This window comes from Zonotrichia leucophrys, chromosome 1, assembly GCF_028769735.1.
Source record: "Zonotrichia leucophrys gambelii isolate GWCS_2022_RI chromosome 1, RI_Zleu_2.0, whole genome shotgun sequence".
Taxonomy (NCBI): domain Eukaryota; kingdom Metazoa; phylum Chordata; class Aves; order Passeriformes; family Passerellidae; genus Zonotrichia; species Zonotrichia leucophrys.
This window is the reverse complement of record NC_088169.1, coordinates 5,403,935-5,431,154: the sequence shown is the minus strand read 5'-3', so window position 1 is coordinate 5,431,154 and position 27,220 is coordinate 5,403,935. Positions and strand designations below refer to the sequence as shown.

The 27,220-nt window shown below is 43.0% G+C and overlaps 1 protein-coding gene across 4 annotated transcripts in view; it reads right to left on the bottom strand.

The window, feature by feature from the left end:
- Positions 1-4,567: 4,567 nt before the first annotated feature.
- ABCG1 (ATP binding cassette subfamily G member 1) overlaps positions 4,568-27,220 on the bottom strand; it is a 61,798-nt gene continuing 39,145 nt past the window's right edge. For 2 of the 4 annotated variants that reach the window (XM_064705738.1, XM_064705754.1), the window contains exons 5-15: positions 26,586-26,636; positions 24,054-24,199; positions 23,194-23,317; positions 21,755-21,869; positions 20,433-20,581; positions 20,171-20,272; positions 18,507-18,675; positions 17,127-17,227; positions 15,522-15,680; positions 13,395-13,513; positions 4,568-11,774 (exon numbers count right to left, since the gene is read on the bottom strand). In XM_064705738.1, coding sequence (XP_064561808.1) covers positions 11,546-11,774; positions 13,395-13,513; positions 15,522-15,680; positions 17,127-17,227; positions 18,507-18,675; positions 20,171-20,272; positions 20,433-20,581; positions 21,755-21,869; positions 23,194-23,317; positions 24,054-24,199; positions 26,586-26,636 — 1,464 coding nt within the window. In that variant the 3' untranslated portion in view covers positions 4,568-11,545. The remainder of the gene's footprint in view (positions 11,775-13,394; positions 13,514-15,521; positions 15,681-17,126; positions 17,228-18,506; positions 18,676-20,170; positions 20,273-20,432; positions 20,582-21,754; positions 21,870-23,193; positions 23,318-24,053; positions 24,200-26,585; positions 26,637-27,220) is intronic. The other 2 variants (XR_010439200.1, XR_010439202.1) reach the window with 2 other exon arrangements.

The window sequence follows — 27,220 nt, the reverse complement described above, 5'->3', positions numbered from 1 at the left end:
AACCTAAAACTATATTTAACACACTGCTTAAGAGAATTAATACAGCATAACTTTCTAACCAAACACATACAATATTCATCCCAATATTTGCGAAAAGCCAATCACAAATTGCATGCATCTTTCCCATTTGATATTGCAGATTGATTGCAATGGTGCTGCAGAGAGTGAAGATGTTCTGCTGGCCTTTAAAGCAATTGTCACTGAGGGAAAGGTCTGGGAAATCGTTCCTTTTGGAGTAATCAGGAAAGCTGTGTTTGGCTGTCAGGGAGATCTAACAGGGAGAAATCTGGGACATACAAGGACTTCAGAGCAGGTGGGTGCCAGCAACAAAGAACAAACCTGGAGCCCTGTGAACAGGGGATTTAACCTCAAACACCTCCAAAAAAAGGTGATTTTTTACTGTACCACTTCCTTCAGGTGCCATTCCCAAATCACTCCAGGGCATGGATCCTGCTACGGTGTCACACAGCTCCTCTGGCAAAAATGAAAGATTTCAGACAAGGTGCTAAACTGAAGTGAAAAAGAATATGGGAACTGAAATCTTCCTCTGTTGAGAGCAGCAAAGTCACACACGGGGCTGCCTCAGGTCTCTGTGTGAGTCACTGGCTTTGCTAAAGAGTGAAAACTCAACCATGATGCCATTAAACAGCTTGGAGAACAGAAAATAAAACACAAGGACCAGGCCTGGCTCCCTCTGTTAAACCCAGGCAGAATGATGATCTCCAGACGCAGATTCAGGTTCAAAGGTTGCCCTCACTGCCAGACAGAGCCCAAAAATGAGATTTCACTACTCAGGGGTGATGGCTGCTAAACCTTCCTTAGGAAAAAGTTCAGGTGAGAGTTTCAAAAGCTCTCAGGTGATTTTTCCAAGCAACTCTCTGCCAGAAACAGCAGTCCTCTGCAGGCAGAAGAGTCCATTATTACTCTGAAGGCTTTTTTCTCTCATCTGAGCCTTCTTCTGAAGCATTTCAAAGCTGCCAGTGCTGGTGTATGATTGTGAGCTGACCAACTCCCATCCATGGATGATCTCTGTCCCAGCACATTCACCTGGTACACAATGGGACTAAAAATGTGTCCTCAGTACTAGAAAAACACAGCCAGACAAACAGACTTTGCTATAAAATATTTGTGATGCAGCACAGAATGCATTCAGGCTCCAGAAGCAGCTGAGGTGTAGAAGAGGATGCTCCTTTTTTCCAGTGTTTGCCATCCTTGGGTTCTCCTTCCCCTGCCAGTGAGTGGCGAAATTTTACCATTTTCCACTTCATAAAAATTCATTTCATGAAATTTTCATGTGCCAGAGGTGGGCAGGGTAAGAAAACAAAGTGATTTTCTGCTGGAGAGCAGAGTTTCTGTTCACCTAGTTAGGATAACACTTTGTGCTTTGTGATCTCTCTTTGCACACCCAGAAATCCCCCTCAAAAACGCCACCAGACAAAGACAGACCCTTGTAGGGTCCTTGTAGGATCCTCAGGCTTCCTCCAACATGATCTTCTGTCTCAGAGCATAAGAGAAGGTTGTTTTGGTAAACAGCAATTTTGAGGGATTCAGCACTAGAACACCACAACTGAAATGAGAATCTGGAAGTCTTGAATTGAAATATTTCACTGCAGCTGAGCCAAATATCTCAAATGCAGGAAGATGTTTCTGCAGTAGGTGTTACAGAAATTCTAGGAAATTCCCAGGGTCTGACTTGGCACCAGTGTGCACTGACACTCCAGTCTGGGGTGTTTTCAGAAAGCTTCATGAGAAGTACATTTGGTAAGTAAAATATGAGTAAGTAAAATCCAGCTCCCTCCTGCCAGAAAATGAGATTTTCCCTGCTTCTTACCGTTTTTGAGACTTGGCATCATGCCCCATGAAAGGAATGCTGCACCAAGACACAGAATATGAGATTTACTTTCACTTTTGTTTCTTCTTTAAGTATTTGTGATTACTGTCTGATTCTAACACAGGAGAAAGACAAAAAAGCACCTGCAAGACTCTTGATAAAGCCATAAAAATCTGCTTCAATATTTGATTCTATAGATGCCATGGGGATAAGAAAAAAGGCCCTAGGGATAGATGGAGCTTTATTTTGTCTGTCCAGCAGAGCAAAACAGGCAGTGGGACAAGAGAATGACTCTGCTAGAAAGATTTGGGGAAACAATGCAAAGTCTGAGGGGTGTTTGAGCTGTCAGAAGCTGACAATGGATTGGCTTCATGTCTTGATAATATTTTCTGTCTGTGGAAGAGAGAGCATTGACTTTTTTCTCAGCCTTCCCATATGTGTGCAGGCACAGGCTTGGACAGGAATGTCAGGAATCCAGAAAAGCCATCACACAGAGTTGATTTAACAGTGCAAAATAAAACTTACAGATCTTGAAAAAAACCTACAAGGCATGTGATGGTGTTCACAGGGCTCTGAGGATGACGGAAGAGACGAGGATCTGACTCCATGTTTCAGAAGGCTGATGTATTATTTTATGAATATTACATTTAAACTATGCTAAAAGAATAGAAGAAAGGATTTCATCAGAAGGCTAGCTAAGAATAGAAAAAGAAGGAATGATAACAAAGGTTTGTGGCTCGGACAGAGACTCTGAGCCAGCTGTGATTGGCCATTAATTAGAAACAACCACATGAGACCAATCACAGATGCACCTGTTGCATTCCACAGCAGCAGATAATCATTTACATTTTGTTCCTGAGGCCTCTTAGCTTCTCAGGAGGAAAAATCTCAAGGAAAGGATTTTTCAGAAAAGATGTCTGTGACAAAGGCACAGAAAGAAAAAAATTAAAAAGGCACAGAACCAAAAGAGGCTATGAAATTTAAAATGCACTAAACAAGAGAAATGGATGCAATTAGCGTCAGTTTGACTAATCCAGCCCTTGACAGCTTTCCTGCCCCTAAATGAAGCTGGCAATTCCCTCCTGCAGGTGTTCCATGGGCAGGTGTCAGTGCTGTGGCTGACAGCTCCTGCTCGCTGCTCACCTGGGCAGGTCCCTGCTCCCTGCCCTGCTCCATCTCTCACTCCATCCTCCTCCTTGGCTTCCCATGCCCTCCAGCCTGCATCCCAAAGCAGGGTTTCAATGGGGAGCTGTCAGAAAATAAAGTTTCCTTTGGTTTCAAACACTCTTTATTGTATGAATCCATTTGGACAGCACAGTGGATGGGAATTGCATGTGAGGTATATTAATTTTTGCTGTGTTGCTAATGAGAAGTTTATGGTTGGGTTGTTTAACAGCATTAACTGCCATATGAAAAGTATTACTATTATTACTTTAGGCCACTGCTTAAAGTAATTTATGTTGCCACTCAGGCTATGAAGGGCTCCTGTTCCTCCTCTTCCCTTCCTGATCTGTGGACAAAAATTGGCACTGGGAGGCATCAAGGTTTTGGGAATATAATTCCTTCAATTAAGTGTTATTTCCAGGGCTATAAAACATAAAATAAAGTATGATCTCTGTCCTCATGAGAAAACTGTGTTGAAAATGTAATTCTATTGCATCCTTAGGGAAATCCATGCTTTAAGCATCACTGTTTATGTTATTTTTAAGTGACTACTTGTAAAAGTTAGTACAGCTCTTTGAGCTGTGGTGAGCAAGGCAGGGAATCTGATTGCTGGGGTGGTCTGGATGGGTGGCACAAAGACAGTGATGTTGTCTAAGCTTGGCCTCAAGTCCACCACACAAACACCATGAAACAGCCTTAAAAATGCATGGAAAACCAGCCAGGCAAAGTGAGAGTTTGGCAACAACCCTGAACCCTGCCCCTGGCACTGGCATTGACCTACAGGGTCAGGATTTCTGCCCAAGGGTTCCCTGCCAGGGAAGCAGAAACAGTAATGTCACTTCTTGGCCAATGCCACTTCTTGGCCAATGTGGATCTTCAGGAAAAACACAGAAATGCAAATACTGCCTTTCTAAACCTGCTGAAGACTTTCCTGGTGCCAGAAATGCCCCGAGGGCTGCAGAACATCCCACAGGTGCTGTGACAGGATGAGGGAGAGCAATGTTTGCTAAAATGGGAAATGGCCAGGTGGGACTGGAAGGATAAAAGAGAATTTTTGTTCATCTGGGAAGAAGGGAGGAAGAAACCCACCCCTTCCAGAGCGCCAAGCAGAAGGCAAACAGGGAATGATCCTTTCCTGCTTCTTGCAATGAAGCAGCACAGGGAACATCTGTCTCTTGCAGGCAGCAAGGACAACATGAACAGATACGTCCATGGAAGAAAAATTCATCAGAATTGGATGAAAATGCAAAGTTAATTAATAATCCACTGGTTCAGGAAGTCCTTCAGTTGTGCAGGGTTTCTCAGAGAAGCACCCCCTGATTTGGGGGTGTCAAAAGCCTTGTTTGGGTTGGAAGGGACCTTAAATATAATCTAATTCTGACCCCCAGTGTGACTTCATGGATTTTTACTGGATATTTCTGTAAGCCACCCTGTATTGGGGGTTTCCTGAAACCCCCACAATTGGAACCAGGAATTCCATGTCCCTGCTGGCTGCCAGGACCAAAGAGCAGGCAGTGGAAATGCACCACTACCAACACATCTTCCCTCAGAGTGAGAACAGGAACAAAGGCATCTGTCTGAAAATAATAACACTTTATTTGATTTTTTCTCTGTGTGTGTGTGTGTGTTACATTATCATAAATGTTCTCTAGTCTCAGAAAACAAAGCCCTAAGTCTGGAAAATAATGCACATACAAATCTCTTCTTACAGGTATTAAGTATACAGAAATATACAAAGATTTCTCTATTACTGTAATATATCATCAGAATGCCCCACATCCCACATTTTTACTCAGGTCCACTGTACCAGGAAGCATAAACTACAAAGGTAACAAGCAACCTGAAAAAGACATGGTTTGTATAATATAATTACAATATCTGTATATATATATATCTACAACAGTGCAAATATATCACAGCGTGCAGGCAGCAATAGTCTCTAGAGAAGCAGAATAAAATTGATTCATAGTAATGCAAATGCATTACAGAAACAAGAGACAACAATGACATATTAGATATTCAGAATATGCACACTTTAGCACGCTGATTTTAAAATCATACCTTGCATTGACTCTTGCTTTGAAAAACAAAAGAACCAAATGTTAAATAATTCAGTAACAGGTTCAAGGGCAGGATCTCACAATAAGGTCAGCTGACTCAGAAAAGGTATTTGATAAATCTTAACTGACACAGGTGAAGGCTTGGCCCCACTGCAGGACTTGTTATCTTCTTCTTTTAAGGTGTATCAGTGTAATTGTCTCAAATTTAATTTTCTTTTGCCATAATTTAGGAGAATTTTTTCCATATTTTTTTTTAAAAAAATGTTCAACAACTGATTCACATTTGGAAAGGTTGGTATAATTATCACTGAGGCCAGGAAAGTTTGTTTCTGGAAGTAATGGGAGTTTGTATAAAGATTACTTTAAAATAATCCACTAAAATAAGCTACAACAGGGTCAAAAAAAAGACATCACAGATGCCACTGAAGTAGAAAACCCCATTAACCTTTAAAAGCAGAAGCCTCCATGTTGCCTTGCAATCTGCTGAAAAAGACATTTTTGAATTTTTTTGAGTGAAGCACACACAGAGATCCAGCACGTTGGGGTTTTGGTAGCTCAAGGATGCCTCAAAGTCATCCCTCCACCTTTACCCACCCTGCACTCTCCCCAAGCAGCTCATTCTCACACCCCACTGGACAGCAGCCATGAACGGCCAGAAAAAAGGGACAAAAGCCATTGATAGGAATGGGCTGAGCTGCATGGGAGCCCCCAGGGGGAGAAAAAGAAAACAAAAGAAAAAGAACCAGGAAAATCTGGATGTGTCCTGAAGGCACAGCCATGCAGAGAATGCAGGCTGAGCCATGGCCACGGTTTGTGCCATGGGAGACACATCCTGGCTGGTCTAAATCTCTTAAAGAAAGGTTCTACAGCTGACAACTGCATAAAATGATCATTCTTTGTAAGCTTTCGAAATAACAAAAAGACTGCAGTTAAATTTTGTGCTCTACAGTACAATTACTCCTTCAGAAACTCTAGGCGAAATACGTACAGACAGAAATAAAGCATTAAACAGAATTAAAATGAAACTTGCCATGTTTGCAGGCTCAAAACTGAAACTTTTAGACATGTGATATGAAGAGTTCTACGTGGGCTGACAAGAATCACTCAGTGGGATCCCCCACACCAAGCCCTCTGTTATGGGTTATGGGAACAGGAATTTGGGAGGAGGGCAGCAGAATCCCATCCCTGAAAATGCCACTGCCCCTGCTCCCAAATGGCAGAGCTCCTGACGGGCTCCAGTGGCACTCAGCACTCACTGAATGCTCTCCCCAGAGCTGTGTGGCACTGCAGTGACCAGCCTGCCACAAGCTGTCACACAGGACATGACACAGGTGTCATTCTCTGCCTGCTTCAAGTTCCCAACAGCTTCTCACATGATCCTGCATTATAAATGGATGTGCACACAGAAATTCCTGAGCAGCTGCACCCCATGGGGCTGTTCTGGTAGGAAATAAAGGAAATCCAAGGAAGGATGGAGACTCTCCTTAGTGCTCTATTTACAGAGATATTTTTATAGTCTTTTGCAGCAGTAGCCAGATTAAGTTCTAGTTGGGCTTTGGCCCTTCTAATTTCTCCTTGAATAACCTCACAGTGTCCCTGCAGCCCTGCTGGGCTGCCTGCCCTTTCTTCCAAAGGTCACACACCCTGTTTTGTTCCCTGAACTCCAGCCAAAGCTCTCTGCTCAGCCAGGCCAGACCTTCTGCCCCTCTGGATGTCCTTTGGCACATGGGCATGGATGGCCTGCTCCTGCTGTGCCTTTAGGATTCCTCCTTAAGAATCTCTGTGTCTTCCTGGACCTCTCAGACCTTCAGGGCTGCCTCCCAAGGGACTCTGCCAGCCCAGCTCTCAAGCACAGTCTGCCCTGCAAAGTTCTCCTGCCACCCCTCCATCTCCCCAAGAACCAGAACCTCTCACCTCAAAACCTCTCCCCAAGAACCAAAACCTCTCATCTCTAAACCTCTCCCCAAGAATCAGAACCTCTCACCTCAAAACCTTTCAAAACCTCTCCCCAAGAACCAGAACTTGTCAAAACCTCTCCCCAAGAACCAAAACCTCTCACCTCAAAACCTCTCCCCAAGAACCAAAACCTCTCACTTCAAAACCTTTCAAAACTTCTCCCCAAGAACCAGAACCTCTCACTTCATGTTCACTGTGCCCAAGAGCATCTCCAACAACCCCATCACCCACCAGCCCTTCTCTGCTGACACACAGGGCCAGTGGGGCATCACCAGGGCCTGGTTCCCTCACCAGCTGGGTCAGGAATTACCTCCCACACACCTCAGGAACCTCCTGGATTTTTTCCTCTCTGCTGTGCTGTGTTTCCAGCAGACATTTGGCAAGTTAAAGTCTCCCACAGGAAAAGGGGCATCAATCAAAAGACTTCCAATTGAACATTTCATCTACCTCTCCATCCTGGCTGGGTGGTCTGTAAGAGATTCCCACCAGGATATCAGCTTTGCTGGCCTTCCCCAATTCTCAGAACCCCAAAATCCAGCCAGCACTGTGTAGATAGGTCACCTCTGTGAGGAACACTGGGGTGGCACAGTTCAGGATGTACCACACTTCCTGACAGAAACAAGTGATTAATAAAACATTCCCTTCTGCTGAGAACACAGAGTTTGACACAGAAGTGTGGACAGAACTGCCAATCACCTGAGACAGCCAGTTCTTGGACTCAGGTTCATTATCTCCCACTTACATAACCAGCTCTCCCTGGTACATGTGCACATATTCCTCTCTTTTAATTAAAATAGGTACTTTGTGCTCCAAATTCTGAGAGCTGAAGGATTTCAGCACCAGTGTCCTTCCACTCCCTTTGGCCAGATACAGTTTGGCATTTTCTACATCCAGTTCTTTCAGAATGGCCTCTGATTTTGACCTGTAACAATGGAACCTTCTCGATTTCTTAAGAGTAGAATCTGCTTTCCAAATCTTTTATTTAATTGTAAATAATAATGCTTCAAGTTATTTTTAAGAGCCTTCAGCGTTTTTCAGATCATATGCAAGCTTCCATGAAGAAAAACAACAAAAGAAGTGTGAAGGACTTAAAGTCTTAACTAATGCACACAGTAAGCAAAGCAACATCTCAAAACAAGTTAAAATAGAGTAAGGAGGCCAACAGGACATTAAAGTCTTCCTGCAATCCCAACAAAAATCATACATTCAGTTTCCAAGTGAAACCTTTAGCCTCTTACACAGTCTTTACCCAGGCTGTGGCTGGTTCAAATGGTAATAATGGCATTGATTTCAGAGAGTTTATGGCTCTTTATATATGGCTATAAAACTGAGGATTTGAAAATTGAGCATTTGAAGCCTTCAGAATCTTGCTGGCCTTGTTATTCTTCCAAGTGAAGCCTCCAGAGCTTCCCAAAGTGCTGCTCACAACAAGAGCACCTGCTCAGCCCATTAACCTGGGGGTGTGTTTTGTACCAGCCTGTTAGAATTTATCTCTATGTAAAGAGAGAAAAAGCCAACCTGAGACTACATTAAAAATCTCTGCAGTAGATGAAGACATAATTGGGATGGATTTTAAAGGCTTCTGTCCCAAAGCAGTGACAAAAGAGAGATCATCAGTTAATTTGTGAGCGAGGGAGAGAAAAAATTATTATCTCATCTATGTGTATCACTGAGTCTCCAGAGAATTACTTCTTTACTGGGATACTACAGCCTGAAAGCATTTCTAAGAATAGTAACTTCCATCTAAATGCTGCCAGCTGAAGGCTGGAAAAAGCATATCTAACAAAAAAAGGAGTGATAAAAATATTCCCAGAGCAGGAATTTTCTCAGGAACACCCGTGGAGGACCAGATTTTTGGCTGCCATAACACAACACAAATTTATAATACATGAGGACATGCTGGAGGCTAAAAACATAAAATGAGACAGCCTGAAACCAGAGGAACAGGCAGAGAAAACAAGACAGCATCCAAGGAATTCATACAGCTAAAACTGGTCTAGATGGGAGAGAGCAGCATCCTGCAAGATGTCAGTGTGGGAATGGAGCAAAGTCACCTCATCTGGAGCACTGCAGGGATTGCCAGGGTGTATTTGGTAAATGGAGCTGGTAAACACAAAAAACATCAACCCTGAAGGTGCTCAGTGCCAGGGATGCCACACTCTTTGACCCCAGCCTGGGCCAGAAGTCTGCAACCCAAGAGGAATTTGGCAAATGTCTTTGTCTGCTTGCAAAATGTGTTTGAACTGCCTGTCATAGTCACAAATATGTTGAGAGTCTTGAAATAACCAAGGCACGTTGTGCTAAATGGATTTCAGCCTGTGCCTTGTTTAAAAACTGCTCACAGCTATGAGTATTATTTGGAATAGCTCAAATTCTTTATTTCTCAAATCTGACAGCCATATAGGCTTGTACCTGCTCGTGATTATGCTTGGAAAAGCTGCAGAGCTGTACAAAAGCTTTTTGAGAAAGAACAGCAACAAAAATTAAGCAAAGAGGCCGTGCAAGGAATTTGGTTTTTTTTTTTTTTTTTCAACAGTAAAGATTGATTTTGCTTTCACAGGTAAACGTTATTTTCAGGGAAAGTTCAGCCAGCCTTCCTAAAACATGTGTCTTGATTTAAAGCCTTCCAGACCCCAGGCTTGGTTCAGATGTCCTGAGTTTAACAGATACCTGCAGCCTGTGTCTGTATTGATAAATCAAACAGAGCCTGGGCACGGGCCAGGAAAACTGGGAAACAATTTTCTTCCCTGCTAAATGGGAAAGCTGCAGCCCAGCAGAGCCAGAGCTTTTGCAAACAGTGTTTGGGCTGTGTAAAAGTCAGTGTAGGGCCCACTCCTGTTAACCCCAGCTGTTTGAGGACTAACAGAGCAGGGCATGGCATTTTTTATTTCATGAGGATAGACACAGCCATGGAGTCTTGGAAAAGTTTGTGGATTTTTCACTGCTGGGGGCCAGAAGATGAACCAGGTCCCTTTTATCTACCCTGCTGGGCTCCTCAACGGTTTGCCGACATTGAGCTGCCTCCAGCCTGCAAGAGTTCAGCATCCTGATGGGAATAATGCATTTACAGAACATTCAGGCCTCACTCAGGGGTCTGGGAGGGAATAATGCATTTACAGAGCATTCAGGCCTCTGGGACACCCAGATAAATTCACAGTCGTGGCAGAAAGCCCTGCTATTTGCACAAAAGCTCACCAAGGTGTCCAATGTGAGGATGGTGGGTTCATTTTAGGCTGAAAATCCAAACCCATGAAAATTCACATCACCTTGGAACCAGATTTGCGCTGCCAAATTCACAGAGGTGAGATACCCAAAATAACAGTTTCATTGGTGTTCACAGCAATTGATTCTCATGCTGTGCACGGAGGCTTAGGGATGAGAACAAAACCGACTGATACAATTAGACCTGCAGTGTTTCAAGGTCATTTGTGTGTTTTTGGGAGGGTCCCACACAGAGGGTGTTGCAGATACAATGAACACCTCTGGATGAGGCAATCACAGGTGTTTTAACACAGCAGCCCAAGCTCTGATCTGTGGACAGCTCTTGCACTCCCTTAACAATCACTTTAGGGACAGATCCTGCTTGCACAATTTCATTAAAAATAAGCCTTGGAGTGCTTTGATTTTTTTTCAGTGGCAGGAGGTAGATCAAACAGATAATGAACAGAGCTAGTATCCCAAAATATCACAAATACTAAGGATTTAAAGACACTGCAAAAGAATATATTTTTCGAATATATTTTTCAACAGTTCAGTGACAGCTTGACCATGTCTAACTGCATGTGCTATCCAGTGCTGCTTCCAAATGGGATCACAGGTTAATGCAGATTCAGAATCTGCCTTTTCCTCCTATTATTACAGTTTTCAGATATGAGACCAGCTCGACAAGTAAAGCACCAGAATTCTAAATTCAGACAGAAACAAAAATAATTACTTGAATCGCTTTAGGTTTCTTTTAAAAAAGTATCCATATTAAAAAGATATCTTTACCTTATTAATACATTTACAGACTTTTAGCCAGAAGGGGGTAATTCTGTGGAAAAGAATTGCAAAATAATACATAGAAAACTGCAAAGATGAAATTTAAAAAGATGAGATAATCTTATTTCTTTGCATTTCTCATTTTGCATCTCACTATCATCTGTCAGCTAGAGATGACATTACACTATTCTGGCCACCAGGATCCTGGTGACCTTATCCCAAAATTGGTTTTCATAAGGAAAGCTCCTGCAGCCAGGTTTCTTGTGACAGTTACACTGCCTCTGCATTGATATCCTGTGGTGTAAAATTCCCTTCTATAGTTCTTCTTCCTAGTTAAAGCTAGAAAGTGTAATGAAAACATGACCCAACCCAACTGGACTGATTGGCTTAACACTGGATGTCCACTATCCCATTGTGGCTCTCCATGGGCTCGGTCAGGACAGCATCTGGCTGTCCCCAGCCTGGGGACCAGCCTGCCACAGTGAGACAATGTCAAGTGCCCTCTATTTGATGCCTAAAGTTCTCCTACTGCCTCGGTTCAGCTGCTTCTCCTTTACCTCTCCGCTCGGATTTTGTATCTGAGCACAAAATAGGCAATCAGGCGCAGAGAGAAGAAGAAAATCCCAAGAACGATGAAGTCCAGGTAAAGTTTGGCATTTTCTACGTCCAGTTCTTTCAGGATGGCCTCTGATTTTTGGAAGTGGCAGGTGTCATCTTTGTCACAGTGCAGATCTTCTCGATCCAGTCCGTAGATGGAGAGGATGACGCCTTCGAACCCGTATCTGGAGGGAGAAAGGAGGGATTACAAGGGAAATCCTGGTGATCTGGTGGGAAGGGCAACACAACCCCTGTGAGAGCTCAGCTGAAACGCTGAGGGGGTCAATATTGCTCTGACACATCTGTCTTGGGGCAAGTTCTATCCCTGCTGCAGTCGGGCACATCACGTGTCATGGGCATTTTATGTAAGAGGGAACAAGGGCAAGAGCTTTGCCTTTAATGCTTCCAGTTAGGGCACAGAGCAATTTCTCCAAAAGAAAAATGTTAAATCAGAAAGCAGCATGATTTCAGCTCATATTCAGAAATTCCTCATTTAAAAGTGACTTCATTATTTTACCTCTTTTTTTTTTTAAATAAGCAACAGGGATACAATTATGTCTTGAAGTCAGAAAAATATTAAAGCAGCATCAATCTAGAATGTCCCTTCTCCTTCCCTCTGTACATTTACAGTTTCACTGGTAATGTTCCCAGTATTTGCCTTTGCAAGGAGATAAATCATCATAGATCTCATGTTAGTGCATAGAGCAATTTCTCCAAAAGAAAAATATCAAATGAGAAAGCAGCAGCATGATTTCAGCTCATATTCAGAAATTCCCCATTTAAAATTGAGATCATTATTTTTTTGCCTTTTTTTTTTTTTAATAAACCAGAGGGATACAATTATGGCTTGAAGTCAGAAAAATGTTAAAACCAGCATCAATCTAGAATGTCCCTTCTCCTTCCCTCTGTATATTCACAGCTTCACTGCTAATGTTCCCAGTATTTGCTTTTGCAAGGAGATAAACCATCATGGATCTCATGTCTATGAAAGCTCCCTCTGGCTTCAGGAGACCCCACATGAGCCAGGCAATGATTTAAGGTCTTACCTTGATTTCTTTGTATTATTTCAGGGGGTGCAGTCTCATTATCTTTCATAGGAATCTGTGTAAGACCTCACTTGGCAACAAAGAAGATTTTTTTTGCCTGGGATTTCTCAGTGCAGGGTGGGGAAACGAGGAATGGGAAAATTCCCCTCTCCTAATTTCAGCTAAAATCATTTCAGTCTCTAGTCTAAACTATCCCTCCAGAGGTTTCCTGATGGGAATTGCCCCATCCTAAGACAGCTGAGTCAGACACAGGCACAGGCACTATAATGTGCCTATGGATCTTAAAGCAGCAGTTTAAATTAGAGGTGACACAAATCCTGTGCCTCTTGTGGCAGTGCTACTGCAAAACTTAAAGCCAGGCCTTTATCCAAATAACCTATCTAGGATACATCAGTGAATTATACATTTTCTTCCCCAATGAGGTGCTGGCATCAATTTCTCAGTTGGTGATGTCCCTATTATTTCATGCATCCACTACTGCAAAATCCAGGAAGATTTCTATGCTGTGCAATCCCACTGAATTCAAAGGGACTGACATGGAATTGTGGCCAGCAACCTGCTCCTATTTATTTCCCAACATCAACAGCTTAAAATGCAGAGAGATAATGTAGTTTACATCACATGTATGAGTGTGTTCATACTCTAAGAGAACACGCCGTGAACAGTCCCTTTGGCACCCAAAATAACCAAGCAAGCAATCAAGCCAAGGCAAACAAGCAGCATGTCCAGATGGGAGGGTGAAGGGCTCCCCAGCAGTACCTGACATAGGAAATGTAGGACATCCACTGGAGGTATGTTGGGATGGTGTCAAAGCTGACAAAAAACCCAGAGAACAGCAGGACTGGGATGGCAGTAACTGGGCCAACAAAAGTTGCCACCTGTGCAGAGAGGGAACAGTGTCTCTTGTCAGAAAAACAGAGAAAAAGTAAAAATTAACTTGCTCTTTTATTACTCCTAAGAATAATTCTACTGCCTCAAATTATTACTAGAAAATTGATTTTTTTTTTTCTTGTGAGGGAAAGAGCAGTAGCACAGGGCTCATGCAGTAAGGCTATGCTGGTCCCCACGGGGTGGCACAGAGAGGGAATCAAGTGCTCTACTGCAGAAAGCTTGACAGCATCAATGCATATTGAGGTCAGAATCATCTGTGGAATGGTCACCTCAGCACATCTCCTGCCAGGAGTTACATGGCCAGCTTCCAGCCATGCCAACAGCTGACACTCTCCCTCCCTTTCCAGAAATTTGGGTTTTGGGCAGCCTTTTCCTACCTTTCCTTCAACAGCTTTTCTGGATGTGCATGGAAGAACCTTCTGAGCTACTGTAGTAAGTTTCCAGTTTGTGGGGATGCAGAAACACATCAGTCCTGCAGTTCCCAGGACCTGCCCAGTCTGGGATGGACAGCAAGTGAGAAGCCACCCCAGCAGGGGCAGGCACAGCCCCTTCAGGTGGGGCAGGACTTTCAGAGCCTCCCATCCAGGGCAGTCTGTGCTCTGGGGTGAGGGGGGAGCAGCAAGAACTCCGCTACAGCAAGAAATTTCTGCCTGTCACCTCTCAACAAACATCCTGGGGACACAGCAGTGGTACAGGGAGCAGAGTTAGGGCACAGCAGAGCTCCTGTGAGACCACGAAACACCATCAGTACTGTTTTAAGTTGTAAATTGTACCTGGGGGTGTGTGCTCTGTTTCTCCATCTGTCAGAGCTGGGGCAGTTCTCTGCTGTTCCTGGGCAGTTTTTCCTTTCTCTCTCCCACAGCCAACCCTCCCTCCAGGAGATCTCTGCTGTCCATGGCTACTGAGTGTCCCTGCAGGGCTGATCCAATCCCAGCATCCCATGGGGAGATGCTCCGCCCAGGGGAGGAGCCAAGCATTCCTACCTGGATCCAAACTGAGCCTGGCACAGCACAGCAGCCTTTGCCCCCTGCATTGCCAGAGGAGCAGCTTTCTGCTGCCCTGCATTGCCAGAGGGAGCCCAGGCCCATCTCCAGCAGCCCTGGAGCTGCAGAGGAAAACTCCCCCCTTGTGCAGGATCCCTGCTGCAGCAGAGCCACAGCTGGCACTGCAGGAGGGCTGAGCCCCCACGGGATGGGGCTGGGACACCGCCCTGACACACAGGGGGACAGGGACTGCTCTCACTCTGGCAGGGTTGTTTTGTATTTTTGCATTTTTATTTTATTTTTATTTTCTTCCCTAATAAAGAACTGTTATTCCTGCTCCCATATCTTTGCCTGAGAGGCTCTTAATTTCAAAATCATAATTCAGAGGAAGGGGGTTTGCATTCTGCATTTCAAGGGAAGCAGGAGGGCTGGAGCCACCATTGAATGGGACTGCTGCCACCACCCTGACCCACAGGGTGTCAGCTCCTGTTCTGACTCTGTCAGAGTTTTGTTTGGTTTTGGGGATTTTTGGTTTTTGGTTGGGTTTTTTTGTTGTTTGTTTGTATTGTTTCATTTGTATTTTTATTTTTTCCCTATTAAAAAACTGTCCTATTCCCATATCTTTGCCCGAGAACCCCTTAATTTCAAAATCATAATAGTTATGAGGGAAGGGGTTTACATTCTCCATTTCAAGGGAGGCAGGAGGGCTGCAGCCACCATGGAATGGGACTGCTGCCACCACCCTCACCCACAGGGGGCCAGGGCATGTTCTGACTCTGGCAGTGTTTTGGTTTTTTGGGGTTTTTTTTTCTTGTTTGTTTGTATTATTGCACTTTTGTTTATATTTTTTCCCTAATAAAGAACTGTCATTCCTATTTCCCATATCTTTGCCTGAGAGCCCCTTAACTTCAAAATCATAGTAATTCACAGCGATGAGGTTTACATTCTCCATTTCAAGAGAAGCTCCTGCCTTCCTCAGCAGACACCTGCCTTTCCAAACGAGGACAAGTACCTGCAGGGACGTGGAGGCTGCCCCTATGAGCAGGCCCAGCGACTGAGCCACCAGGGAGGTCATGGTGCCCAGGGCGGCGAAGAGCACGAAGCGCAGCGCGTCCGAGGGCTGGGAGGTCATCCAGTACACGATGCTGCAGTAGGCCACAGGGAACATGATCTGCAAGGACAGGCACTGGCAGTGAGCCCCTGGCACCAGACACTCACTGACACCCTGAGTGACACAGAAACGTGGGGGGTGTCACAGGCATCTTTTATGGAAAATCCTTTCCTTAGGGTTTTTTCTCCTGAGAAGCTGAGAAGCCTCAGGAACAAAATGCAAACTATGATTATCTGCTGCTGTGGAATGCAACAGGTGCATCTGGGATTGATCTCATGTGGTTGTTTCTAATTAATGGCCAATCACAGCGAGCTGGTTCAGACTCTCTGTCCAAGCCACAAACCTTTGTTACCATTATTTTTCTATTCTTAGCCAGCTTTCTGATGAAGTCCTTTCTTCTATTCTTTTAGTATAGTTTTAATATAATATATATCATAAAATAATAAATCAAGCCTTCTTAAACATGGAGTCAGATCTTTCTCTCTTCCCTCATCCTCAGACCCCTGTGAACGCTGTCACAGGGGGGTTCCCATTAATCCACAGCTCTCAGCCTTTCCGAGACATGACAGGTGAAGGATTCCTGTCTTTCTGATGGGCATTTAAAAAAGGATTCCACTTCCAACCCTTCACCCTCCTGTGTCTCGGACATACTTTATGAAAAATCCTTTTGCTAGGATCTTTTCTCCTGAGAAGCCTCAGAGGAAAAGACAAACAATGATTATCTGCTGCTGTGGAATGCAACAGGTGCATCTATGATTGGTCTCATGTGGCTGTTTTTAATTAATGGCCAATCACAGTCAGCTGGCTTGGACTCTCTGGTCAGTCACAAGATTTTATTATCATTCCTTTCTATTCCTTGCTGGCCTTCTGATGAAATCCTTTCTTCTTTTAGTAGAGTTTTAATATATCATTTTCTTTTAATATAATATATATCATAAAATAATAAATCAGCCTTCTGAAACATGGAGTCAGATCCTCATCTCCTCCCTTGTCCTGAGTCCCCACCAAACTGCCTGGAATGAGGCTTGGAGTGACTCAGGGCTGGCCCCATCACTCTGCACAGCTCCTGAAAGGTGCCTGTGCTCACCTGCGGCTGGGCTCTTTCTCCAGCAGCACTGACACACCCAGAGCACACAGCCTTGAGCTGCACCAAGGGAAATACAGGTTGGATAGCAGGGAAAAGGTTTTTCCAGCAAGGGTGAGAAAGTTCTGGAATGGCTGCCCAGGGAGGTGGTGGAGTCCCCATCCCTGGGTGTGTTTAATAAAGCCTGGATGTGGCACTGGGTGCCAGGGTTCAATTGAGCTGTTGGGGATGGGTTGGACTCCATGATCTTGAAGGTCTCTTCCATCCCAGGGATTTTGTGAATTCTGATTCATCCCAGACACATCTGGACATTTTCCCCACTATTCCAATGGATAAAATACCAGTACTAATCTTCCTGGCAAGAGGGCTTGTTGTTCATGAACTGAAATAGTTTCTGTTTTATTGAAGAGTAGAGCATGTACCTGGAAAGGAACATCAGCCATGGTCTTGGCCAGGTAATAGGCTTTCAGGCTGTACCAGTAGTTCAGATGCTCTCTGAGAAATACTCCCATCTCAAGGGGAACTGCAGAGAACACAGATTATTCAGTCAGACTGGCAGGGTGCAATGCTGCTTCACATAAAAACAACACGAATGTTGTTGTTAAACACATAAAAACAAGATTTTTGTTTTACCCTAATAAAGAACTCTTATTCCTACTGCCATATCTTTGCCCAAGAGCCCCTTAATTTCAAAATTATAATAATTCAGAGGAATAATCAAATCCTGCACTGCTGCAGTCCCAGGGTGGGACTGGAACTCTCAGGTCTTTGACAGAGCAGCAGAAGTTCCAGTGATTTGTAATGAGCTGTAAAAGGTCAGCCCATAGAGCTGCTCACTGTTGAGGCTGTGGACCACTCTACTCAGATGATCTGAACCTCCCTTAAAGAGGATTTTTCAATTTAAAGTGGTGTCAAAACTTAAAGAACTTGGTTATTCTTTGTGGTCCAACAGGGAATCCAAAGTAACAGCACTCCCAGAGCAGGTGTGAAGCAGTCCATTCTGCAGGAGTTTGCTTCTGACACCACATGAATGAGCTGATTTTATGCAGGAATCATAACTTGGAAGCCCCAGATAAATTATTCCATCCTCCCTAAGCCCAACCATGAGCTCAGGGTATGGCTGAGCTGCACTGGGATAAGGAGAAATTCCAGTCCAGGACTGTGACACTGAACTGTCTGTGCTGGAAAACATTGGGAAAACTGGGCAGGGAGCAGTGCCACTGGCTAAGCCTGCTCCTGCTTGCACAGTTGTGCTTCTGGGGGTGCAAGGTTTATCCCCACACCTGTCTTAGAGGCAGAATCACAAGTCAAATGCTGTCTTACACCAACCCAGACACATCCCAGCATTCCAGCTGTCACAGACGTCTTTTCATGAAAAATCCTTTCCTTAGGATTTTTCCTCCTGAGAAGCTGGGAGGCCTCAGGAATAAAATGTAAACAATGATTATCTGCTGCGGTGGAATGCAACAGGTGCATCTGTGATTAGTCTCATGTGGTCGTTTCTAATTAATGGCCAATCACAGCCCAGCTGGCTCGGACTCTCTGTCTGAGACACAAACCTTTGTTATCATTTCTTTTTATTCTTAGCTTAGCTCCTTTTTATTCTTAGCTAGCCTTCTGATGAGAACCTTTTCTTCTATTCTTTTAGTATAGTTTTAATGTAATATATATCATAAAATAATAAATCAGCCTTCTGAAATATGGAGTCAGATCCTCATCTCTTCCCTCATCCTGGGACCCCTGTGAACACGGTCACATCCAGCACCCCCTCCCTGTGCTGTGACACAGCACCCAGCACTCACAGGTGAGGACAGTGGGCATGAGAGCAGCAAACATGAGGAACAGCATGGAGAAAAAGAGGAACCCCGAGTTGCTGAGGACTTTCTTGGCCTCATTGCCAATGCCCAAGTAGAGCAATCCGATGAGCAGCCCAATGCCAATGTGTGAGGTGATCCTCAGGTGTGTCAGGACCTGTGGTAAGCAAAGAGTGGCATTACTCAGGATGTCTGGGCTCAGAAACGGTGACAGTGGGGCTGAAATTGGATAGATTGCAGAAAGGGAGCACTTATGTCCAGAAAATCTTCTATAGAAACCATTAGAGTGGTTTGGGTTGGAATGTCACACACACATTTTCTGAAAAACCCTTCCCTTAGGATTTTTCCTCCTGAGAAGCTGGGAGGCCTCAGGAACAAAATGTAAACAATGATTATCTGCTGCTGTGGAGTGCAACAGGGATTGGTCTCATGTTGGTTGTTTCTAATTAATGGGCAATCACAGTGAGCTGCCTCAGACTCTGTCTGAGCCACCAATCTTTGTTATTCATTCTTTTTCTATTCTTAGCTAGCCTTCTGATGAAATCCTTTCTTCTATTCTTTTAGTATAGTTTTAATATACTATACTATTATATATAGATATAATATATATCATAATAAATCACGCCTTCTGAAACATGGAATCAGATCCTCATCTCTTCCCTCATCCAAGAAGTCCTGTGAACACCGTCACATTGGAAGGTTAAAGATCACCAAGTTCAATGCCCTGCCATGAGAAATGCTCATTTCCTACTGGGTGACAAAAATTTTGAGCTTCCCATGAAAATTTCTTCCAGGTAATACAGGCAGGAACTGCAAATGCTGCAAGCTGAAATCTCCCTGTCTGACAATATCATGGAGCCACTGGCTCTTATTCACCAGGGGAAAGAGACTTTCTGACTAAAAGATAAATTTCCCGAGAGCAGAGGAGAAGCAGAAAAGGCATTTTAGGCTTGTGTAGACTCAAGTAACTTCATCAGGAATAAATTAGCTTTCTGTGCCTTCTCTGCAACACAGAATTCCCACAAGAGGCTTGGAAGAACAAAGGAAATAATAACATTGGGAACAACTGCAAGCCTTTAGAGTCGAGCAGGAAAAAAATATATTAAAAACAACATTGTCCTTCAATCTGTGCATCAGCAAATCAGTCACAGTTTCTCCTGATTTTAATTCATTAACTTAATTAATCCTTGTTGACAAATGTGGTTATAAAAGGAGGAAGGGAGAACGAGTTATGTCAAAGAAGTAAACTTTTTATCTACTGATTTTCTATTTCCAAAAATGAAGATTTTAAATGGTAAGATTACAGCACACTGAAGTTATTATCTCTGCCATCCTGAATTTTCTGGAAAACCTAATTTTGTGACAGCACTACAACTTCCCACTCACTTTTCAGTAGGATTAATAACTGTATAAGAGACCTGCCAGCACAGAGGGGATTTGAACTTTGGGTTTTTAGGCCAGGTGCTTCTGAGTAGAAAGCTGTTATTGACAATGAAGATGGCAGAGTTAACAGCAAGACTGAGAGATCAGCCTCTTCCCTTTGGAATTCTGTGATAATTCATGGGTAGGCTGCTGGACAGGACCTTTGAGGACCCTCACACCCAGCTGGACAGACCTTTTTGGCCACAAAAGTTATTATAACTCATTCTTACCGAGTCCCTCATGATGGTGAGGAAAGTCCTTTTGAAGAGGATGCAGAACTGGGTGAGGCAGCTGGCAGAGAAGCTGTGGCAGCCTTCTGTGGAGGAGGAGTCCTGCAGGAACACACACAGAACAAACCCCTTGCTCTGCAGCCTTGCCTCTCATTCACAAGAGCCCACTCACATCAGCTGAGCGCGCCCAGAGCCCCCTCCGCCGAGGGAGGGTTTAAATGGGCTAAACCATGACACTCCCCATGCAGAGATGCACAAATACCTCCTCAGAGGGCCGGTGCCACAGGAAGGGGTTCAGCTCGTGCTCCCCAGGCACGTCTCGCTTGTAGTCGGAGTCACAAATCCTCTCCCTGACCGCCCTGACCAGGCGGCTGCTCTGGTCCCCGTACTCGCCCGAGGCCACCTCCATCACTGAAACACACAACCTGGAGTCACTGCCTTGCTGGCACAGACATCTTCTCATGAAAAATCCTTTCTTTGGGATTTTTCCTCCTGAGAAGCTGGGAGGCCTCAGGAACAAAATGTAAACATTGATTATCTGCTGCTGTGGAATGCAACAGGTGCAGCTGTGATTGGCTTATGTTGGTTGTTGCTAATTAATGTCCAATTACAGTCAGCTGGCTCGGACTCTCTGTCCAAGCCACAAACGTTTGTATGAATTCTTTCCTTTCTATTCTTAGCTGGCCTTCTGATGAGAACCTTTTCTTCTATTCTTTTAGTATAGTTTTAATGTAATATACATCATAAAATAATAAATCAGCCTTCTGAAACATGGAGTCAGATCCTCATCTCTTCCCTCATCCTCAGACCCCTGTGAACACCGTCACATTTTGCAAAGGTTGAAATTACTGCTTTACAAAGGGTGAAATTACAAATTACTGCTTTGCAAAGGTTGAAGTTACTGCTGACCACGTACAAGCCTTGTTGTTAAATCCCCAATGCACTAACAAAACCAGATTTTAAATTTTTTAATTTTTTAAAATTTTTAATTTTTTTTTTTTACTACAGGCTTTAAAGCGCCATGTGCAAATTCATATCCATACACAAACATTTAAATTTTCAAAAATTTAATTTATCTTTCCATAAATCTTCAGAGAGATCTCCTCATCCTGGAAGTTAAATGAAGTTCAGAGGAAACACAGTGAATACAGAAAATACAATAAGTCTATTTTTGTGGCACTTTGCAATTTTTTAAGTTAAGAAACAGCACTGAAAAAACCCTCAATGCTCTAAGCTGTACTACTGCTCGAGATAAAAAGAAAACAAGCGGAATACTGAAGCCACTTTAAAAAGTTACTATTAGTTACTATGAAACACTAAAGAATACACTTTATCTTTCATTTCCTGAACCTGGACGGCTAACAGAGAGAAATATGCACGAAATTGTACCACTAGGTGGCATTCAAATTACTTTGGAAAAAAAAATCTGATTACTTTTATTTTGGTTCATATATGGACAAAGCACATAAGAATATATGTACAGAAGTATAAATCACATCATGGTTCCCTTTACCCTGAAGGTGATAAAAATATAAAATTATAAAGTACTAAAGAAATGAAATAAACTATTCAAGCTGTCCTTACCAAAATCTGCTGGGTTGTGGTAGGTTGGACAATTCAGCCCCAAATCTCTCAAGTAAGGGACAAGGTTTGTTACCTTCCCACGGTAAATGCACTGACCTTGACTTAGAACATAGAGCTGGAAAGCAAGGAAAAAAAAAAAGAAAATAGAAGAAAAAATGTGAAATACTCTCAACCAGGAATAACCAAGTTCTTTAAGTTTTGACATCACTTTAAATTGAAAAATCCTCTTTAAGGGAGGTTGAGATCATCTGAGTAGACTGGTCCATATAAGGGAGGTTGAGATCATCTGAGTAGACTGGTCCATAGTCTCAACAGCGAAAAGAAAAAAGAAGAAAAAGAAAATAGAAGAAAAAGAAACAAGAAAAAATGTGAAACAGCATCAAAATATTTGAACCTGTTGCCTGATAACATCTTCTTGTCCCTGTGGGAAGAACAGCTTGGGGAGATCTGTCACCACTCGAAATTAACTTTGCATGGAACCACAACTAATGGAAAATTCAATGCCTGGAGCTGGAATTCTGCACACATTGCCTGCAGGACTTCAAACACATTAACACAGAAACACCCTCATTGCAGCCCTTGGCACAGGCTGAAAATAGGCAAGGAGCTGGAGAGCCAAGCCATCTAATTTCCACACATTGTGGATATTTTGGGCAGGGATGGAAGGAGAGCTGGGGCAGCACAGCAACAGCAAAAACAGCTCCATCACTCTCACTTTTAGCCACGATTTGGCTTTAAATAAACTTCCCTGCCAGACTGGCAATCTGCAAGAGTTTGTTCACCTGTGGTGGTGGAGGTTTTCTCTCAGCTCTCACAGGACTAATCTAAATCCTCTGACAAGACTAAAATACATTTTTTATATCTAATCCAAACACACATGGTCCACATGCCATTGTTGGCTTGGAGAGAAGTTCTGCAACCGACTTAATTTCAATTAATTTTCAATACTAAATTTGATTATTATTATTATTATTTCATGTGAATTAACTCCTCAATCCACACCTGTGTATCTAGAATACACAGATATATTGCAGACATTGACACTGCAGCTCTCCTGCTTTTATATTGCTCTAATTTACTTCAGTGCAAGGAGCAGTGCTGGGTGAAGGCATCACAATCACCAATAATCATGATTTCACAAACCTAACAGCAAGATTCAAACATTCTACATAAATAAAGGAAATGGGCAGAGAAGAAGGAAAAAACATAATAAAGAAGCATGTTTTGCTATTATTTATTTAATTTCTTTATATGATTCGTAGCCATCAACCAGAATTATTCATGTTTTTTGATTAAAGAGGTGATTATGCCTTTTTGATGGTTTTTTGGTTTTTGATGGGTTTTGATGGTTTTTGATGGTTTTTTGATTAAAAGGTGGTTATGCCTTAAAAGTATAAGCACCCTGAACCACAGATGAAGAGAAAATTTGAGAGCAATACCTGGTCAAAGAGCTCAAACAGCTTTGCGCTGGGCTGATGAATCGTGCAGATGATGGATCTGCCACCCTGGGCCAAAGCCTTCATCAGAGAGACCACCTGAAAACATGATGCACTGTCCAAGCCACTGGAAAAAATAAAACCAAACAAGTTTATTATCCACAGCCACCACTCAAAACCAGCACATGCATTTGCTGCAAGGTATCCCATTATTATCCTTTTATAAATCTTCTCTGTATAATTTTCATTTTATCATATGCCAACCTTATGCTTGTACTTCTCCATCAGGCTTTTAATTAAGTTGCAAGCATGCCTGAGAATGAAAAAGAGTATTCTCACAGCTGCCTTAAGGGAATTCTGCATTTTAGGGCAGCAGATTTAAATGCTCCCAGCTTTAATGAACAGATACATATTCATAGCTTTGCCAGCCTCCTCCCAGGCTGATCACATTCATTACCAAAAGTCACATTTTAAAATGTTTACATTCAAGCAGTCTTTGCTGGAAAAATAAAATCCATGCCACAATATTTTCGTCTCTCTCTGTTCCTTCCATTTCTTCCAGTTTGTGAATGTTTTTACTTACAGCCCTACAGTCCAGCAGTTTGTGTCTGCTTTAAATATTATTTATAGCCCTACAATCCAGCAGTTTGTGAATGCTTTAAATGTAACTTACAGCCCCACAGCCCAGCAGTGACATAGGGCATCAAGAATCCAAATCAAATTATTTCTTGGCCTAATTCAGTGCTTGCAGACAACACAAAATTAGCCTTTTCCAAACATTTAGAGGGGAATAGCTTTTCTCTAGCTCTGTTCTACTATGCAAAACCATCTTTGCCTGTGTTTGATTTTTGGCCTTGCAGTACCTGGTGGGCTCATCAAAGAACATGACAGGGGGGTTGTTCACCAGCTCCAGAGCAATGGCCAGGCGTTTCCTCTGGCCCCCAGAGAGGCTCCCAGTCCTCGTGTTGGCACAGGTCAGCAAACCAAGGGCTGTCAGGATTTCCTTCACCTGGAGGGAGCAGAACATTGCAGGCTGTTGGAACATGGAAAACCTCCAGCCCCTTCGCTGATTTTCATGGAGGCTGCAGACCACTCACAACTTTGTTCCACCACCCACATAAAGCCTTTTCCCATCTAATGTCGCAGACATCTTTTATGGAAAATCCTTTCCTTAGGATTTTTCCTCCTGAGAAGCTGAGAAGCCTCAGGAACAAAATGTAAACATTGATTATCTGCTGCTGTGGAATGCAACAGGTGCATCTGTGATTGGTCTCATGTGATTGTTTCTAATTAATGGTCAATCACAGTCAGCTGGCTCAGACTCTCTGTCCAAGCCACAAGCCTTTGTTATCATTCCTTCCTATTCTATTCTTAGCTAGCCTTCTGATGAAACCTTTTCTTCTATTCTTTTAGTATAGTTTTAATGTAATATATATCATAAAATAATAAATCAAGCCTTGTGAAACATGGAGTCAGATCCTCATCTCTTCCCTCATCCAAGGAGCCCTGTGAACACGGTCACAATCTAATGTATTTATTAGTCATTTATTAGACTCAGTGTTCACAAGTTTTTCTGCCATTTACTGTTTTGACCCAAATTCTGCTTGTTTGTCCTGCATGACCTCACTCAGGTGAAAAAGGAGTGGAAATCAGCTCTTCTGTAGCTGTGTATTTATGGGTATGGCACTGACATCAAAGGAGCTTTGCTGCATGTGAGGGGCTCTTACACAGTGAAACCAAGAAGATTCTTTCAGTAGAGCTCTGGAGCTGTCTCTGCAAGGGATCTATAACAAAACCCAGTGGTTTCTGTGGAGCAGTGACCTGGTTTATCTCATCTCCTCACCACAGTCTCCTCTTTCAAGTGCAGCCATTGATTTCAGGTGTGTTCATTCCACTCGGGGTCAATGCAGTTGTCACAGGGACTCTCAGATGTTTGGGATTCCCTCAAGGCACAGCCTCAGGAAGGGCACAGCTCATCCCAGGGCTTTTGGAGCAAAAGGAGAACAATCCCGCGCTCTAGGATTTGTTTCAGTGATAGTAGATCTGGGCTGGTATTCCTAAATAAGGGAAATGGCTCTTTGGCTTCAATAAAAGCATGGACACAAAAATGAGAGAATCCATGAGCTACATTGCTCATTCAATTAACAAACTCCACCACTTCAAAGGTAGAAAGCAGCCCAGACATTTAATACTTCACTGAAGTTTAGGAAACAGAGCCCACCATTTGTCAAAGCATCAACTGCTTGGATGGAGAGAGTTTTCCAGACAGAATGTCTGACCTGGTGAAAACTGGTGACACCAACCAGGGCCTGACCCTTTGCTTGTCCTGATTTTGATTTCCAGGAGTTCTCTCTCCCAGAAAGGGGGAGTAAAAAAATAACAAAACCCACTAAGCCTTGTTTCTCAAAAGAAGAAGCCCAACTACCTCATTCCCTTTATTTCTGGGAAGGGTAAACAGGACTCAGGCAGCACAAGCAAGGACAGCTGGAAACATAATCTGTGGTTCACCTGAGGATTTTCATTGTCCCTGCTTTAAACACAGTCTGCAATCCTGCTGGCACAAGTGCAGAAATTCATAACATCTTTCTGTGATAAACATTTACACTCCAATTTACAACAGTAAAATTAATTATCTTCTGCACAGGCCAGTAACATGAACTAGAAAATTCTTCTAACATGTGTTGAATAAACACAGCCCAGATTTTAACTCAAAGAGCTGCTTGTAATTACAGTGACAGTGTGAACAAGTGAATTAACTTGCTTGGCCTAACTTCACTAAAGTGTAAATGAACTAAGGCTTCCAAAGTACAATTAAGTTAACAGCTGTTTCTATATAAATATATTTTCCAATAAGAAAATAACCTGTGTTTGTTTTCTTCACAACAAGTTAATTGCTGCAAGTTTCCGTTTCTGATTTTCAAGGATTCTTTTGAGTCTGAAGAAATGCCCAATTGTTCCAATTTGGAAATAAACACAGAGAAAGGACAGTCACAAAACCAGCTGATCTACCTAGGGAGTTGCCACAGGTTTCATATTTCAGGAAAAGTTGTGCTTTTCCCCATGGATTAGAGGAGCAGAGTTCCTCGTGCAGGTCCAGCTGGGTGATTTATCTCACCCCACAAGAGATGCACACTGGAGAACCCAAGGTGCATTAACAGGAATCCTGCAGAACCTGGGGATTTGTTTCAGTAAACCTTTTACAGATTTCCAGTCTTGTACAGAATGCAGGAGGCTGAAGTGAACATTCTCTCCTAATGCACATGTCAGCCTAGAGAATATGAATTATTCTGTCACTGCAAGTCCAGTGCAGTTCAGTGTTAGATAAAAAATGTCTGCTTTACTGAGCTCACTTCTTGGCATCCCCCAAATTCCACTTTGATGGGCACTGTACATACCATTTCTCTCCTCCCTTCATCTTTCTCTTGAAGTTTCAGATGAGCAGATACCTGGAATGCAAAACAGTGGAATTTGATTTTTGAGCTGGCCTGAAGCACAGCCACCACTCAGAGGAGATGTCTCAGGCCCAGCACTCCAAGGTACCACTTAAACAACTTCTGTCAAGCCAGTCAGAAAATCTGAACTTGAACTACAATGTTCCAGCCACAAGCATCACATTTTTCTGTGCAGTAAATAACTGAGCTTAATTTGACTTAGGCAAAGCACCTGAGAGAAAGTGTATTAGAAAAAATACCATCCACCACCCATTCTGCAACTCAAAGAGCTTTACAGGAAGATGGGGAAGTGACATATTTTGCACATCAAAAAAATTCCCAGATAATCCTAGAAACACAGTTTATTTGTGCTTCTCACTGTAAGGATAACTGAACTCTGCCATTCTCCAGCATGCAAACAAGTGAGCAGAGAAATAAATAATCTTATGAAAGATGTCATCTGCTGTCCTGAAAAGCAGCTCCACAAAACAACATGATTAACCTTTATTAAAAGCAATTAAACTGTTAGGTAATTATTTTTTGTCAGAGCCTTGATTGATTAATTTTAGACAGCAGCTATAATCTGGGCCAAATTCTGC